The 19,213-nt window shown below is 40.2% G+C and overlaps 1 protein-coding gene across 1 annotated transcript in view; it reads right to left on the bottom strand.

Annotated features, from left to right (window-relative positions):
- SLC25A21 (solute carrier family 25 member 21) overlaps positions 1-19,213 on the bottom strand; it is a 514,916-nt gene that overhangs the window by 38,735 nt on the left and 456,968 nt on the right. The window contains exons 4-6 of the mRNA XM_079767470.1: positions 12,679-12,745; positions 6,444-6,503; positions 3,079-3,186 (exon numbers count right to left, since the gene is read on the bottom strand). Of these exons, the coding sequence (XP_079623596.1) occupies positions 3,079-3,186; positions 6,444-6,503; positions 12,679-12,745 (235 nt within the window). The remainder of the gene's footprint in view (positions 1-3,078; positions 3,187-6,443; positions 6,504-12,678; positions 12,746-19,213) is intronic.

Here is a 19,213-nt window from a genome sequence, read left to right as displayed (position 1 = left end):
TCTAGATCATTTTAGTACATTTATACGCTTATATGTATATACAGAAATACATATTTTTGGTGTTTTCTAACATAAATATGCATTACCTTTATACTTGAATTCAAACATTTTTCTTAAAAAAAAAGAAGTATAATTTTTAAATGCATTGGGCATTACATTAATTCCTTTCTTCCTCCCTTTCTTTTTCTCTTCCTCTTCTCCTTCTCCAACCCCCAACCTTCATACTTCTTGACAATCTACAAAGCCTCAGAGTAAAGATAGCAATAATTATTGTTGACCATACAAATGCTAAAGCGAGCACACTTAATATTTGGATATATTCAACACAGGGGTATCCCCTTATTGGATAAAAGAAAAGGCTAGTCAGTGGACAAGGCTTTGGAGTTAATGGGTCCTAGACATAGATATAGAAAATGGCTGTATGGCCAAAAGTGATGGGTAGTTTTAAATAACTAGATACAAATTTGCTTTTCTTACCGTGTTATCTCTTTCAGATATTTTTTTGGTAATAGGCATAGTTTATGTTGCATGACTGTGTACTACTATGACTACTTTCTTTAAAAAATATATATTTTATTGATTCTCTACAGAGAGAAAGGGAGAGGGAGAGAGAGTTAGAAACATCAATGAGAGAGAAACATCGATCAGCTGCCTCCTGCACACTCCCCATTGGGTATGTGCCCGCAACCAAGGTACATGCCCTTGACCAGAATCGAACCCAGGACCGACGCTCCATCCACTGAGCCAAACCGGCCAGGGCTATAACTACTTTCAATTTGATCAATATTGCCTATAAAGTGCCACCTCAGTTCAGCTACTGAATCTTGATAGTTGCTGACACATGTGACCCATGTGATCCTTACTTTGCAAAGTTCTGACTGGTTAAAGGCATATTGCAAATATTTTACAATGTACCTAGTAGCTTTTACTTTGTCTAAGTAAATATCTGACAATGAATCAGTTCAGTGGATTATGCAAAAGAAATGATCCCAAACAAGTGCCTCTTTCTTCTCCACTTAAAAAGCAGCTGCATGCACATAAACAATTTACACAGAGTGCACTCGTGTAAATGAGCTGGGAACACACACACACACATGCAGCCTTCTCATGCTGGGCTGGAAGGCTGTTTGCCATGTCCAAGCAAGGCCTTCACACATGCAAAACATTAACAGCTCTTACTTGGCCTCAGCGTAGAACCTCATTGAGGGCAGAGGGGAGAAAAGACCGTTAGGTATGAGCAGAGGTGCTGTGACAACTCATTATTTTCATCCCTGTGAGCACTCCTTGGTGCTCTGTGCCACGTGTGTCCCTCTGGTTACATGCTGCCTTGATCAAGGGCTGCAGTTGAAGGCATGTGTATTCCTTTGCTTATTCATTGCTGCTCTAAGACAAGCTTCCTAATTGGTAAAATGAAGAATTGCATGGGGAGTTCCAAAATTGACTCCTAGCTGGTAATTCTCCCAGTCTAACAAATAAAATTTCCCTTGAGCAGATTCCATAGGCGTTGTTTTAAATGCTCCATGTTGACAGGGCATTTGAAAGGTATTTCTTTCATTTCCTCCTATTCCTCACCATCTCTTCCATCATTAAGGAAGACTAGAAAGAAAGTAAAACAGAAACAAAGACTAGGGGAATGCAGGGATTTTCAACCTTTTCTGAAGTGCTATATATCACTGCAATTAAGACAATCTTTTGAAACTTGAAAAAAAAATCTCCCTTAATTAGGAAGGACTTCACCTGAGTAGATACCATCTGCTGTAGGGGGCCAACCTTGTCCTCCTCAGGCCTTGATAGCTACAGGTGAGTAGGGGCCCTCTCCTTCCCCCCAACACACCACTGCTCAAGAAGCTGGCAGGGAGCTCTCAGCAGTATCAGCAGGCAGGAAGTGGGGTGGGAGTGAGGGGGTCTCCACCCACTAGCAGCTGCTTAAGTAGTAGGCAGGGGAACTCTTCTACAGAGAAATTCAGGTCAGCAGGTACTCCACACCAATTTAAACCACATGCTACCCAGTTGTGGAATTAAATTAAAATGCTAAGAAAGGATCTGGAATACCAATCCCCTTATTTTTTCTCTACCTTGTGCTTGACACCCAGAAGAATAAAGCAAGAACAGTTGGATTTGGTGGTTTAACAGGAATTATTAGGCAACTGGAAGGAAGTGAAGGCAGCACACACCTAGGGAAGCTGTCTTCACAGAACAGTATGTGCCAGCGAGTAAATGTCAAGACCCATCATTGTCCAAATAGTGATGTCTACACAGGTTTAGTAACTTGCTCATTCAGACTTAACCAAAAGACAAGCTTGACAGATTATCAGAATCTTTGAAGGAGGGCTGTGGGTGGAGTAGGGAAAGGAGTGAGGTAATTTCTAAAAATGACATCATAAATTTTTTAGAAACACAATAATACTATCATCTCAGTGGTTTTTGCTATAGTCTATCCTAGTATAACGTGAAATAGAAGTGTTGCCAAATGTAGGGAAAACATTTCCAAATAAGTCATTTTACATTACATTAAAACTCTAAAATAAAAATGTGTAAACATGTATTTGTTCATCAGACTTTAGACCATTTATTTTTATTTATTTTTTTATTGTCTAAAGTTTTACATATGTCTCCTTTTCCCCCGATTGACCCCCCGGCCTCCAGCCATTCCCAACCCAGGCAAGCCCCGACCGTTTAGAGCATTTTTGTTAACATTTTCCTTGTGGAAGAAATTTGACTTTTTCTTAAGCTACTTCTTTAACAATAATTTTATATGACTTAGCAAGGGATAAGAATGGGTTCATAATTTTTAAAAATATTTTTATTGATTTCAGAGAGTAAGGAAGAGGGAGAGAGAGCTAGAAACATCAATGATAGAGAATCATTGATCAGTTGCCTCTTGCCCACCCCACACTGGGGATCCAGCCCACAACCCGGGCATGTGCCCTGATGGGGAATTGAACTGGGACCTTCTGGTTCATAGATTGATGCTCAACCATTGAGCATGTGGCCGGGCTGGGTTCATAATTTTTTATAGATACTTTTAATATTTTTTTCTTACATTCCTTCAACAATAGGAAAACCTTAAGTGATTACCTCTGTAAATGTGTTCCGATTAGCTTGCAAGCCAACTTTTACTACCTCGAAAGGGTTAACCACGATGGCTTCTGTTAGTCCAGACCCTAGTCCAGCAATGGCGAATGTCTAGAAAATTAAATAAATCAATACTTTAAAACAAGTTATCATGTGTACTGGGTTAAGCATCCTACTCACAATACAGTGTAACTGAATGTTATGATGAAAATGGAGAAACTTACATAAATGCACCATATACCATTACTAAACAGCTTTAGTTCTTGATTAGATGCTGACAATTCATGAAGAAGAAATTACAGAAGCCGCAAACCACATCCTAACAATTCAAAATAGAATGTCAAGGCCCCATCAACAATGACTTTTTCCTTTAATGAGAAGAAAGGTTGTTTTACTGATTTAAGGTGAATACTAAATCATCTGCACATGGAACAATTAAAGAGAGTTTGACTTGTAAAAGGAGAGCTTCATTTTAAAATATCTACTTAAATACATTTATTGGCCAGATTAAAAAATCCAAGGAGCAGAACCACAAATAAAGTGTTTAAAAAGGCAAAATTTCAGGTAACTAAACAGTATAGCTAAAACATTTAAATTGACAGCTGTATTCTTAGAGCCACTATTCTAGACTACTATCCCCCCAAAATTATTTTTTCTTCATCCTTCCCCTATTTTATAAACACCGGACAATTGCACTAGTCTTCCAGACCTAGAAGCTGAGGAATGGAACCAGAAATGGCTGTGTTTTCCTGAAGGCCTCAACTAAAATCTAGAACATATAGCAAATGACTTATTTGCTATCTCTTAAGAATTTCTGCAGTAGGGAAGAACTTTCTAGACTTTTTCTATAAATAGAACACTTAAAGATTTTTCAGAAAATCTGTATCAAAATAACCACAATAATTAAAACACACACACACTCACACACACACACACAAGCAGGAAAACAAAATGAAACAAAGCCTCAAATCTTCAAAACAGATGCTAAAAAAAAATTAATTCTTTAATTCCAAAGCCCTAATTCTCAGAGAAGAGGTAATACCGTATACAGCTAAGAGGAGAAAAATGCCAATTAAGAGTAAAGAACAGATAACTCTTTTCAGAAGTCTCTACTTTCTCCCAATAGGAGACTAAAAGGAAAAAGGGACAAAGGAATGTTCTATAACCTTAGAAGGGGAGGCAAGGATCCAGAGCTAGTGGGCCTGGGTCTAGGCCCTGGTTCTGCCATTTATTGATTGATTTGGACCAGCGCTGCCATGTGCATTAGTTTGTGCACAAAGGCATGTGTGGAGCCTGCAGTCCAGCCTGCACCCCACTTGCCAAGCTGGAGCCCTGGAGGGGTGTCAGTCAGAAGAAAGGGGTGCCTTTTTATAATTCACATAAAGACACCATATGTGCTAGTTGCAGCTCTGTGTCTAATCACTGAATCTTTTGTAAGCCACAGTTTTCTCATCTGTGAAATGGAGTAAATCATATTTATCTCCCTACCTAATCAGGATATTATGAGGGTCAAAATCATGTGTGAAAGCCCTTTGTCAAGTGCTTTACAAAAACCATTCTTGCTGCACATACAGATGGACAGGAAGAATGGCGCTGTATGTAGATTCCAGGAGAGAGGGAGTAACGAATCACGTTTTTCTTTCATGTCCCTTCATTTCCATTTTAAACAGGTTTGTACCGGGTAACAGATCAAATGTCTTGTTCATGTATCTTGTGCTTCCATCATGGAAGCCAAAAGCAGGGGGGGAAAATACTAGTCCCAAACTTTTCTGACTGAAAAAGCTAAAATCCAGATGTTCAGGTTTTTATTACTATGTGCAATCTTCCAAGTAATTCACTTTTTTGTTCTATAAACTCAGCTACATTTGCTGTCAGAAATAGTGTTCAGCAGTCCCTTGTCAAAAACATTGATCAGCTATCAGCAGATCATGTTACTCAGATGGTTCCAGAGACCAGCAGTAACTGTCGGGTTCCCAGCCTCCTAGGCTTTTCATGTGGGAGCACCAGGAACGTTTAATGGCTGTTTAAGTGTCTAGCTGTATCAAAAAGAAACTGGAATAAACGAGTTCAAGAGAAAAGGGAAAACTGTATACAGTTTGCATGCATTCGGTTATGGTAGCTGGAGTGGCCAAATGATTTCTGTTTCAATCCCCAAGGGAGTTGAGAGAGCTGCATTTTCTCACATGGTACCAATGCTCCGCACAGGAGCCGCCAGCTGGCCCTCTGGAGACCATATTTTATTGTCTTTTGCTAGAAAGGTTTTTAATTCTCTTTTGAACAACTTCTTTTTAAAGTTAAGAGTGACATTAAGGGGAGACACTAAGGAATTAAAAAAAAGCAACTTACCTAATTTTAGGACTCATGGTACCACTTCTTTCATAGGAGGCCACCTCAGAGCCACCTTGTTTAGGTAGGAGACTAGACAAGAGGTTTCTCTGTCATAACACTAAGCCATACTAGTAGCTTTCTTAATAGGATCATTCTTGAAAAGGGACATGCATGACTTTTTAAACAACAGATACTTCTTGGACAGCCTATTTGGCAAAGTAAATATTCTGAAATGAACCTTTACAAGTAAAGTAATTAGAGGTGAAGCTCAGAACACGGCCTCTGGTCGAGTTGTGAGGTACTTTCAGCAGGCAAACTAGGGGAGTTTTCAATTGGAGGGCCAATGCACATTTGACTTTGTTTGGTTTTGTTTTGCAAATGCAAAGGGAGAAATTAGTGCATTTGCTCTCTCTGGGGATCTCGTTGCACACACATATATTGCGCATGTACTTGGTCCATATTATTTAATTCGTTTTGTGAAAAGCCACAAAGTCACCAAGAAGGAAAGGGGGCAGTAGGAAACATTCGAATTACCAAGTGGTTTTCATGTAATAGTTGAGATGTGTCATTGTAAGATCACTGTTCTCCCTGACTATAAAAGACTCTGAAGTCTGCATCTGACCACAGAGTCACCTGAAGCCCTGTATTTACTACAGCTAAGTAAAAGCCGGGAAAGTAACCTGCTAGGAAGTAATTTTAGGCATCTTGACTTTTGCATAGATATGTGCAGTATGTAAACATGCATGTTTTGGCTTTAAAAGAGCCTTTGACAAATGTATTCTTTATTTTACATTCTTGACCATATATCATATGAGCCTTTCTACACATATCATTATTATAATAAATTCATCACTGGGTGCTATAAAATAGCCAAATTGTGAGTTATTAGGAAGATGGCTTTCAACAAGTAGCTGAACATTGAATAACTCGAATTCATATTTTAGTAGTTGGGCTTGGGAATTCAAAAGGCTTTTTGTTTCCAGATTTTGTTTTATGAAATAACACACACACACTCAAGTATAATAAATATTCTCACTTACCAATGCTGGTGACAGTGACACATATCCTAGCAATTTCTTATATTGCTCAAAGGTGAAAAACTGTGAAACAAAACCAAACCCAGAGATTTATAACAATTTCCTGCAACAAACCCTGTAATTGACTCAAATTTCTTTAGTGAATCATTATATTAAATAGCATTTAAAAAAATGACAAACTATCGAACACAGTTTCTAATCTGGTCTCCGGTAGAGGCCACTGGATCTTACTTTAACATTCACATTTTCAAATGCAGCTATAAAACCTACAGAGGAGCTGATGGGATCCGTTATAGCAGTAAATGGACCATACAGCCTCCATTTACCATGACCATTTTTAGTTTCCCCAGACATCAATAGACTTCTTTTTTTATGGCAGTGATTCAGAATTATAGGCATAGAGACCTCAAATCTTCAGTCTCCTCTGTATTCTCTATGAATTGCTTTGCCAGTGAATGCCCAATTATCTATCCAAGTTGTAAAAGACAGCCACTTCTCAGCTTAACTTGGATTTGTATTGCTGTGCACACCTACTATCCCAAGAAATTTCCCAACACTCAGTGATGAGGAAGATGTCATTATAAACTAGGAAAGGACGCAGTGAGGTCATCCAGCCCATTCCTGCTTAAAGGCAGACTGTCCACCTGAGCAGAGGACAGCTGCTTATTTCTTCCTTTAAAATATGATGATGATGATTTTGTTGGCTCCTCCAGTAGATTATGCTTAATTTAATTTGCCTGAAAATGAGTTTCTAGGGAGGCAAATCAAATTAATCACTTTGAATAACATACCCTAAATACATTACATCCCCCAAAAAACATTTTGGGCAACAACTCTTCTTGAACATGATGTTTTACTCCTGGGTACTCTGTTAGGCAGCCACAAGCAACTTCGATAAGGCATTTTAGGTCCTGCTAGTCTGTTTCTCAACACTCCAGAAATGGCCTGGGTATTTTGTAATCGCATATGTCTTCTACTCTATTATTTATTTTTTTTAAATGTATTTTATTGATTTTTTACAGAGAGGAAGAGAGAGGGATAGAGAGCCAGAAACATCGATGAGAGAGAAACATCGATCAGCTGCCTCTTGCACACCCCCTACTGGGGATGTGCCCGCAACCAAGGTACATGCCTTGACCGGAATCAAACCCGGGACCCTTGAGTCCGCAGGCCGACGCTCTATCCACTGAGCCAAACCGGTTTCGGCTCTATTATTTTTTAACTCAGTAAAATGAAGCAAGAACAAATGTAGAGTTGGGTGTAGATGTGGCTCAAATGAGTCTTTGGGTACCCCAAGAGTCATTACAACCCCAGATAGATATCCAGCCTTTTAAAGACCCAGGAACTACTTTTGTGTCATGCTTCTTCAGGTGAACTATGTTTGTAGACTTTTCTAGAAATGGTATTCCTTCATTTACTCATTCAACAAATGTTTTCTTGGATGCATCCTGTGTTCTAAGAGGCACTGGAGGTGCAGTAGTAAACAAAGAGAACCCCTGCCTTCTTGATCTAACATTCCAGTGGATGGTGATAACCCTGATACAATAATACCACCAGGGACCACCACTTTTTTGACGAGAGCTGTACTAGAAACCACTAACCATGAAAGGAAACACATTATAGTTTTGGGCTTTAAAGATAATTTATTTTTTCTTCCTTTTTATGGTCATCATCTTCACCATTTTAGACAATTACCTTGCTAGGATTTTGACAGAAGCAGTCTTGGGTCTGAATCCTGGCTACACTACTCAGCTGTGGAAGTATGGGTGAGTCACCTGACCTTTTTTAACCCTCAAGAACAGAAAACTCGCCGTTTAGAGCAGTCTTTAAATAAGAGCATTTAAATAAGAGTTCCTGACATGCCTGGCACATTGGAGACGTTCAGAAAGTTTTAGTTTCCATTCCCTGTCTTCACTTGGGCTACTAAAGGAACCATAAATGCCTTCGTTATATATTTGTATCACTCAGGAGAGCCTGCTGTGGTCCAGGAAACAGGCGAAGGTCATAGTCTTAGCATGTGCTCCTACATTTAACCCATTCAAAACCATCAGATCATAGTTATAACACAGCCATGATTCCCATTTTATAGATATATGTCCTATAGTTAGTGAGTGGAAAAACAGAGATTCTCCTTAAGTCTAACTCTCAGGCCTGTGTGTGCTCTTAAACACAATACTATACTCGTCCGCTGCAGAGCCATGGACGTTAGTGGTTTGGGCAGAGAGCATTGCCCTGGAGATTTCTTGCTGCTGAGGATTCTTGCCTTCCCTGACCTGGGAAGGACTAGCAGAGTCCCTGAAGGCAGATTTCAAACTTTTTTGACCGCAATCTACATACAAAAATATTTGCTCAACACAGGTGTATGCACGCACACGCATACACACAGTGCACTCTTGTATTTATAACCCAAACAAAACATCATTCTAAAACAATATTTACCTCTTTACTATGTATAATTCAGTTTCTATTCTATTTATTAAAAAAAACTAGAGGCCCAGTGCATGAAAATTCATGCACTGGAGGGGTGTCCCTCAGCCCGGCTTGACCCCTCTCACAGTCCAGGAACCCTCGGGGCAGGAGGTGTCCCGGCAATCAGGGGAAGGCGACGCCCCATCACACCTCTGCTGCTGCCACTGCTGGCAGTGCAAGCCTCTGCTGGCCCTGGTTACCTGAGCCTTGGGCAGCCCTGGGCAGCTGGGCAGCCTGATCCAAGGCTTGCCTGCACCTTGGGCTGGCCCTGGGCAGCTGGGAGGCTGAGGGGACTGGGGGCCACCATCTTGTGGCTGTGGGCACCATCATCTTTGAGGGTGGGCCAGTCAGTTAGCATATTCCCTCCTTATTGGCTGTGGGTGTCGCCATCTTTGAGGGTGGGGCAGTCAGTTAGCATATTCCCTCCTTATTGGCTGTGGACACTGCCATCTTTGCAATGGTGTGAGGGTCAATTAGCATATCCCCTTTTTATTAGGTAGGATTCTAGTGACTCACTAAACTGATTTCATAACCCATGGGTCATGACCCACATTTTGGAAACACTACTCTAAGGGGTCCTCACTGGATTCAGAGAAGTTCTGGGAGATGATGGACCCCACAAAAGGCCTCACTACCGTGTTCCCTTCTGGTGTAAAGATGTGTGTGTGTGTGTGTGTGTGTCTGTGTGTCTGTTTTCTGACTTCCTGTGATTACATTACTATGGAGGCAAACCCCTCTGAGTACTCCTCTTGATGCCCTGTGCATTTTGGAGCCTACTCTATTATTTTTTAACTCAGTAAAATGAAGCAAGAACAAATGTAGAGCTGGGTGTAGATGTGGCTCAAATGAATCTTTGGCTGGTAGGAACAGGTACTATTCTCAGCCTTGTGTGGCTCGGAGCACTGCTCCTACTAATTCCTGATGGCTCTTTCTCAGGCCATGCTAATTTCCTCACATGCAGGCACTGGTCAGTTCTCAGCTGAATATTCAAGGCGTCCCTCTGCAGATCCTTAGAGTTCTCTCTGTGCAGCTCTCTCTTTCCTGTTACATTGTCCAATAAACTTGAGCTGCCTTGCCTTCCCCAGTCTCTCAGCTCCTTCTCAACCCAGGGAACCCACTGGGCTCTGCCTATACTTCCCTGGCCTGGCCTGGACCTGGAAACCCTTTCAAGGCAGTAAGGTGGGGCAGTCCATAGGGCTCATCTTCTTTGTTTCCCATCTTTCTATCCTTCCTTGTCCGATGTCAGTGTCTTGAAAATTGTGGTTCATATTCTGTTCATTTATTGTGGTTGCTGTTGCAGGCAGGAGAGTAAGTCTGGTCCCTGTGTTACCCTATCTTGGCTGGAAATAAAGTCTTGGCCTTCCCAAAATTCTGAATAGTAGATGTGTTAATTTGGGGGAATAGGATAGAAATGTCTCCTGTTATTAAGTCCATACATTTTCTTTCTGTTTTTCTCTACATATGTTTCATTTATTCATGTAATATCAATTGAACATCTGCTGTGTGTAGGCACTATGAAAGGTATAGGGATAGGGGGGAGCAAACATCCTTCACAATTTATAATCTCTCACGAGTTTGTTAGTCCTTGAGAGTCTGATCATGGAAAAATGGTGTTCCTGGAACTGTGATGCTCAAGACCAGACCCTGGAACCTGGAACATGGCGCCTCCCATTTCTGAGGAACCAGCTGGTCTCTTTCTGAGGTTTTCATTTCCTTTTGCTAACTCTAGTACTATTGGTCTTAAATTGTACAAAAGGAAGTTTCATTTATTTAGCATCAGTGAGTCTTATTATTTTAATGATGAATCTCATTTCAAAGAATAAAGTGCAGAAAAAACAACATTGTCTGTTTCTGATTATAGTAACAATTGCAACGGACATGTCAGTACCAAGGACGACCTATATCTATACCCATATATGTATGAAGTATTCATAGACAATATACAGTATATGTATAAGTGTGCACGTGTGTGTATACACACACATATATGGTCTGTGAATATTTTTTTCTGAAGTAAACTTTGATGACATGCAATGAAGCAGTTTACGATGTATGAAATTGTTCCTCACAAATTCTAAGATAAATATCTATAAAGTGAATGTTTTCATAAATTGTGTTAAAAATAGTGCTATCCATCTGGCAAAGATACACTTTTAACTTCAAGTTATACTTTAAAAAGCCAACATACTTACCATATGTCTCAATAATTTTAAGGTAACAACTACTTGAAACAAGATGTCTGGGACACATATACCACAGCCAGTTGCCCAAAAAGTTCATCTGTTAACCATTGTTCTGGCAGCAAGCATTGCTTTCTTTTAAATAGAGACTAAGTTTTGTAAAGCTCAACTTTTTTTTTTCTTCTGTAAAAGACTGTTCAACATTGACAAACCTTAATCATCTTAAATTTTAAATAATCTCCAATGTGTAATATTAAAGAACAATATTCAAGGAAAATCTTTAATTATAATTTATTTATACATGTAAAACACTGAACAAATGAATATATTATTCCATGGAGACAAAGTGGCTTTTTTTTTTTTAAACAGGAACTCTGCTCTGTTTGTTTACTTGGGCAATCTTTTATCAAGTAAGGCAGTTTCATAATCCCATTCAGCCTCTTGTGTACTTTGGTGAACTTTTTCCAGATCCTTTGGTAGTCAGATCCTTATAATGACATTTGTATTGAAGATATAATACAAAAATCACAAAAACTATGGCAACAAAGAGGATGAATTTATAAAGTGTGTTTTAAAGCTTTGTTTTCTGAATTCTAGATCTGAGTTAAATCCTATTAAATTATTATTTTGACATAATGTAAAAGTTTGGTGTCTCTGTATGAGGTTATTTTATTATAAATTTTACTCTAGTCACCCTCTTAACTTGCTGAGTAAAATATATATGTTGCCCCTTTCCTTCCAGGAATATGGGGAATATTATTTGAGTAATGTATGTGACAAAAAGCTTTGTGTCATTAGTTGGAAAACAAGTCTTTCAGTCTAAGTTTATGTTTCCTTATTATGGAAACATAACAAGTGTTGCCAGTGGTCTGGATGTCGGGGTCAATGCTAGTTAGAGTCACTGTGATCAGGACTTTTGTCTGAAAGAAGATATAAAAAAGTGATCAGATTCAGTTCTCTCTCCCTCAGAGAATCTTGCCAGACCTCTGTGTTCCTATCCAGACACTGAAGCAGTATGTAGTACATAGCCTCCACAGTTATGTGGCTAAGAAGATGGAAACAGGGTAATGGAAGTAATAATTTTGTAAAAACCAGAATAGCAACTTTGAACAGAGATGGGGAGGGGGTAATGAAGTTGGCATGGCAAAGAAATGTGTTATATGAGAATCGTATCAGGGAAATATAGTGTATTAGTTTACTCTGTTCGTATATAGTGTATTAATTTGCTCTCCTCTCTCTTTCTTTAATAATTATTACTACAAAGAAAAATTGATGAATTGCTTTGAGAAAAAGTGCAAGCTATTTTGTGGCTGTTGAGTTTTGATTACATGAATTTCATTCAGCACTGTGCTTTTTATATAATTTCCCCATTAGAAAGAAGTGCCTTTACCTGAAAAAAAAAATCCACAAACCAATATTTGAAAGATCGATTAAGTCTAATTATAATAAAATTATGCTATAATTTCTGCATTAAATATCTTATCTTATACTTAATTCAATTGATGTTCCACAGGATGTTGTGAGATCTTTTAACGCTGAAGCTGTCACTGTAGTCTGTCTTTAGTTGGTGGAAAGCATACACTACTTACCTTCACTGCTCTTTTTGGTGTTTCAGCCAATATGGGTGGTAGAATTCCCTTGTAAAAACCAAACAACCTGTTGGAAAAATAAATAGGTTTTATATAAGTAAGGGAATTAGAAAATAGGTAATTCTGCCTTTGTTTATAGATAAAGCAACTAATCTTAAAAAGTATTCCCAACTATTTAATGTAGCCACCAATTTTAAAGTCCTCCTTTGTTTTATTTTATTATTTAAAAAAACATTTTTAAAATTGATTTTTAGAGAGAGAGGAAGGGAGATGGAGAGAGAGGTACATCCATGTGAGAGGTGAACATTGACCTGCTGCCTCCTGCATGTCCCCTACCAGGGATCAAGCCTGCAACCTGGGCATGTGCTCTGACTGGGAATTGAACCAGCAACCTTTTGGTGCACAGGATGACGCCCAACCAACTGAGCCACACTGGCCAGGCTCTTCCTTTGTTTTAATTCTAAAGCAGAGAGATTATGAATACTATGTTTATTAGCATTGTTCAGATGAAGAATAAATGATACTGAGACTGAAATCTCTTAGGTAAGTTGCTAAATACAACCAAGAGCTGAACCTTAAAGATGAAGTTGATTCTCCTTAATCTAAGGAATCTTGAATTTATTTTCTAAGTTGTATAGTGGGTAGCTTCAAAATGTCTCTTGTCTTGCATTTTCTCCCTTATGGGAACTAAATGAGGCAGGGTCATTAAACTCAAACTTTCTGAGGTTAACAAGGTGATAAAATCTCAAGTTTAGCTTTACTAACACATAGACCTTTAGTAACAGACCCTGTGGCTGTGGACTTGGACTCCTGGGCCTGTCCGGATTTGTCATAATTTTTAAATTTCCTTAATAGAAATGGAAGTAGGTCAGGGACATATGTTGCTGACAGAACAAATGTCAAACTCCCTTGCTAATATGCAATTTTATAGGGCCTTGGACAGCTATTCTTGCCTATGTTGAGGAACTTGTCACATATTCAGATGTTTTTAGAAAATAATGAGTAGATAAGCTTATGATAGGTTTATAAAACGTCATCACTTATTTCATATTAAATTTTAAGACGGAAAATTTTAAATTTGTCTAACATGAAATCTTTACATATACAGGGTGTCCCCAAAAAATGTATACACACTGTAACAGCTGATAGCTCAAACTGTAAAAACTAAATGTGTTTTAATAAACACTGCCTTTATAATTATTCAAAGTGTGTGTATACATTTTGGGGTACACTATATGTAATACATACAAATATATATATATATATATATATATATATATATATATATATATATATACACACACACACACACACACACACACACACACACACACACTAGTGGCCGGGTGCGTGAAATTTGTGCACGGGGGGGGGGGGGGTTCCCTCAGCCCAGCCTGCACTCTCTTTAATTGGGGACATCCCTCTCTCAATCTGGGACCACTGGCTCCTAATTGCTCACCTGCCTGCCTGCCTGATCGCCCCTAACTGCCTCTGCTTGCCTGCTTGATCACCCCTAACCTCTCTGCCTGCCTGCCTGTTCACCCCTAACTGCCTTCCCCTGTGGCCTGATCTCGTCCCCAACTGCCCACCCCTGCCAGCCTGATCTCTCCCCCAACTTCCCTCCCCTGCCGGCCTGGTTGCCCCCAACTGCCCTCCCCTGCCAGCCTAATTTCACCCCCAACTGCTCTCCCCTGCTGGACTGATCTCGCCCCCAACTGCCCTCCCCTGCCGGCCTGATCTCATCTCTAACTGCCCTCCTCTTGTCAGCCTAGTTGTCCCCAATTGCCCTCCCCTGCCGGCCTGATCTTGCCCCCAACTTCCCTCCCCTGCAGGCCTGATCTTGCCCCCAACTGCCCTCCTCTGCCGGCCAACTTGGTTCTGATTGGTCGGTTTCTATGCCAGTCGGCATCAAAAGCTCTGCCTCCTAGGCAGCCATTGGCTCCTCACAGTTGACCCAGATTTGGTTCTGATTGGTCAGTTTCTATGCCAGTCAGCATCAAAAACTCCGCCTCCTAGGCAGCCATTGGTTCCTCACACTTCACCCAGATTTGGTTCTGATTGGTCGGTTTCTATGCCAGTCAGCATCTCCGGGCCTATCAACAGGGCCTGATCAGAAAGGTGGGGCTGATCAGCAGCCCCAGGGGAAGCCTGGAGAGAAATGAAGGTGAGGCTGCTGGTCAAACTGGGAGAGAAAGAGAGAAGCAAGTCCTGATCAAAAGCTGCCACAGAGGCAACAGATCAGTCCCTGCTTCTCTCTTCAGGCCTCTCTCTGGCCCTAATTTGCAGCCCCCTCAGCAGTCAGTTTTGGGGCACCATGACTGCTGACTTCCGGTTGGTCTAGCCTCATTACAGGATGGTACGACCCAGGGTTTTTATATATTAGGATATATATATATATATATATATATATATATATATATATATATATATATGTATATATATGTGTGTGTGTGTGTGTATGCCATATTCTCACTTTAAACCTAGAAATACTTACATAGAAGAGCATATTCTGCATTATTTTCTGAGATAATCAGTTTTCCTGATGAACCCACAACTGACTAGAGATAAAGGCAGGACTCAGTGTGTTCCTATGTTAGGATGGTCATTTTACATGGGGCTGGAGATTCTTTGATTGACCCCTCAAACTTCACTCCAACTTATTCAAATTGGGTTCTGATTCTGATGTGCTTCTGGAACAAGAAAGTTAAGAATTTATTCAGACTAACCCACTGTGCCACCCAATCCAACATGGTGACCTCTTGCTCTTCCTTAATTAACTGGCATATATAGCACCCTTCAGTGAGGGGAGCAAAGGGCTCATTTTTCAGCTTTTAAACTGTTAGCTCCTTGAGGGCTGGGTGTGCATTACAGTGCTTATTCCAGACTCTCTCTCTCTCCCTCTCTCTCTCTTTCTCTCTCTCTCTGTGTGTGTGTGTAAACAGAATATAGTGTTTGTTAAGCATATGAATTTCTTAAGAGGAAGAAAGAATCAAATAATCCCTGCATATGGACTTACTGTGCTCACTAATTTTCAGTGAATGGATAGTACTAGCATTATGAATAGGAAGTGAGGTAAATATGTGCTTTGAATAATTATGGGAATTCACAACCCCCCCCCACCTTTTTTCATTCCAATTTCAAGTACTAATGCCTGAAATTCTCTTGTAAAATTTAAATATCAGCACTCTATCATTTCAGTTTTATTATAAATTATTATGTAAGTTTCAGCATGAAAGTGACTAAGCATAGGTTGGTCTTCCCAAAAGATAAATGTGATTTTCCTGAAGTTCTACATTTATAATGAAAGATACTATTAGTTCTGTTATTTCTGTGCTGATTTTTCTACATCTAGAAAATTATGCCTGATTATGGAGGGGGGTGGAATTAAGAACATGTAAGTAACTAAAGCTTCTAGAACTGAGTGTCCCGGTTAATAAAGGTACTTGAAATCCCATATAACAGAGAACAGTTATGGGAAGAACAGTTGCTCAGCCTTAAGAAAAAAGATCATAGGGAGAAACATGATAATGTGATGGATCTCTTGGAAGGCTGGCATGTAGAAAAAAGGTTAGACTTGTTTGTTTCCAGTGGTAGAACTAGGACCAACAATAAGGAAAGACACACTTTTGTCCCAGTAGGAACTTCAAAAATGGAAATACTCCTAATAGTCAGGACTATCTAGAGACAGACTGGGCTCTCCTGGAAAGCGGTGAGTGCCCCTTTGTGGTATGTGGTCCAGCAGTCTAGGTGACCACTTATAATCGATGCCAGAAATGGGACACACACAGTAATAGATGGACTTGCTGGCCCTCCAGGTTGGTCTCCTCTGACCCGCAGATTTCGTTCTTCTAAAAAGAAGAACAAGAGGCCACGGGAAAGTTCTTTTCTGAAGAGACAAACTGCCTTACTTCAAACTTTTGCCTAAAGCTTCTCTGGAGGGCAGAAGTCTTATAAGTAACACAGAAGGTCTTCATTTTAAAAATGACGGGAGAAAATATTAAAAAGAGGTGTAAGTCACGAGGAAGACAGGCAGCTGGGAGAACCACAAGGATTTAATCTGAAAAGATATGGGCAGTCAAGACCCTCTGCTTCATGTTGGCAATGCTTCCTGATGCACCCTCCTTCCCTTCTCCCTGCTCAGTCAGGTTCATGTGCAATCACCCCGGTCCCCCCACCAACCACCTCCAGCCTTCCCACCATCCTGAACTTTCTAACAGTGAGTGGATAGCTTAACAGGAAATTCTCAAGGACCATAGGCAGTCTTGGCTGGCAAATGGGAAGCTAGAATGATCTACCTCCTTGCAGTGTATTCACAGACTTCATGCAATAGTGAACATCTCTGGAATAGTCAGAGATGGCCCCTCTTCTTGTGAGAACTGCCCCACCCCATTTTTAAAATAAACACTGCCTTTATAATTATAAAGGAACCAACATATTAGTACAATGATATTGCTTGTAGGCAGTGGTTGATTGGGTGGCTCCAAATGCTATCCTGTCTTTTTGCCCCAGTTAATCTGATCCAAGTCAGACCTAGCTGAGTTCCCCCCTGCCAGGATTTTGGAATTAGAACTAAAAAAGTGATTCTCCCTCTGTCTGGTAGAAGCTCTAAAAACTAAAAAATCAAAGGCAGTCTTCTTTGGAAGAACTCAGTGTACACTGATAAGAAGGAAGGAAGCTACCATTTAGGGAAACAGAGGCAAGGTGGAGAAGAGAAACCCTGGTACTGGGAGTTTGACTCTCCTGACAGGACTTCTTTAAGCTCAGTTACATCTCAACCCTGGGATTCTAATGTGTGTAATGGCAGTTCTTTTCCCTGAAAAGACAGTAAAGCCACCACTCTGGTTTTAAGTTTTTTTTTTTTTGAATAAATCTTTATTGTTCAGATTATTACAATTGTTCCTCTTTTCCCCCCCATAGCTCCCCTCCACCCAGTTCCCACCCCACCCTCTGCCCTTATCCCCCCACACTGTCCTCATCCATAGGTGTACGATTTTTGTCCAGTCTCTTCCCACTCCCCCCACACACCTTTCCCCACAAGAATTGTCAGTCCACTCCCTTTCTATGCCCCTGATTCTATTATATTCATCAGTTTATTTTGTTCATCAGATTTTTTATTCACTTGATTTTTAGATTCACTTGTTGATAGATATGTATTTGTTGTTCATAATTTTTATCTTTACCTTTTTCTTCTTCTTCCTCTTCTTAAAGAATACCTTTCAGCATTTCATATAATACTGGTTTGGTGGTGATGAACTCCTTTAGCTTTTTCTTGTCTGTGAAGCTATTTATCTGACCTTCAATTCTGAATGATAGCTTTGCTGGGTAGAGTAATCTTGGTTGTAGGTTCTTGCTATTCATCACTTTGAATATTTCTTGCCACTCCTGTCTGGCCTGCATAGTTTCTGTTGAGAAATCAGCTGACAATCGTATGGGTGCTCCCTTGTAGGTAACTAACTGTTTTCTCTTGATGCTTTTAATATTCTCTCTTTGTCTTTTGCTCTTGGCATTTTAATTATGATGTGTCTTGGTGTGGTCCTCTTTGGATTCCTTTTGTTTGGGGTTCTGTGAGCTTCCTGGACTTGTAAGTCTATTTCTTTCACCAGGTGGGGGAAATTTTCTGTCATTATTTCTTCAAATAGGTTTTCAGTATCTTGCTCTCTCTCTTCTTCAGGCACCCCCATAATTCTGATGTTGGTACGCTTGAAGTTGTCCCAGAGGCTCCTTACACTATCTTCATACTTTTGGATTCTTTTTTCTTTTTTCTTTTTCTGTTGGGTGTTTTTTGCTTCTTCATATTTCAAATCTTTGACTTGATTCTTGTGATCCTCTAGTCTGCTGTTGGATCTCTGTATATTATTTTTTATTTCAGTCAGTGTATGCTTAATTTCTAGATGGTCCTTTTTCATATCCTCGAGGGTCTTGCTAAATTTATCGGCCTTTTCTAGAAAATTCTTGAAAAACCTTATAACCGTGGTTTTGAACTCTATATCCAGTCATTTGCTTTCCTCCATTTCTTTCATTTGTGACCTGTTTCTTTGTCTCCATATTTTGGCTGCTTCCCTGAGTTGATAGAGTGGCTTTGTGTGCTAGGTGTCCTATAGGGCCCAGTGGCTCAGCCTCCCCAATCACCTGAGGTGGACACTCTTGGTGCACCCCTTTGTGGGCTGTGTGCACAGTCTTGTTGTAGTTAAGCCTTGATTGTTGTTGGTATCACTGGGAGGAATTGACCTCCAGGCCAATTGGCTGTCAGGATCAGCTGTGTCTACGATGGGAGAACTTCTGGGTTGGAGACACCCTTATGAAGCAAGACTTGCTTCAGTGAGGCTTTGGTGCTCACTGAGTCTGCCCCCTGAGTGTGTCTCTTATGGATCTGAGGAGTTGTAGTCTGGATGGTCCTACTCTGACCCCTGGGTACACTGGCTCTTGGATCTCCAAGGAGGTGCTAATTTAGCCTCTGCCTGAGGCCACCCAGCAGGAGCTATGGAGAGATTTGCAGATTCCTCTTGTTTGGGTTTTGGAGGTGCCCAGATGAGGC

The sequence above is a fragment of the Cnephaeus nilssonii genome (genome assembly GCF_951640355.1).
Source record: "Cnephaeus nilssonii genome assembly, chromosome: 4".
NCBI classification, from domain to species: Eukaryota; Metazoa; Chordata; class Mammalia; order Chiroptera; family Vespertilionidae; genus Cnephaeus; species Cnephaeus nilssonii.
Note: the sequence above shows the minus strand (reverse complement) of the source record. Positions and strands in the feature narration are given on the sequence as shown.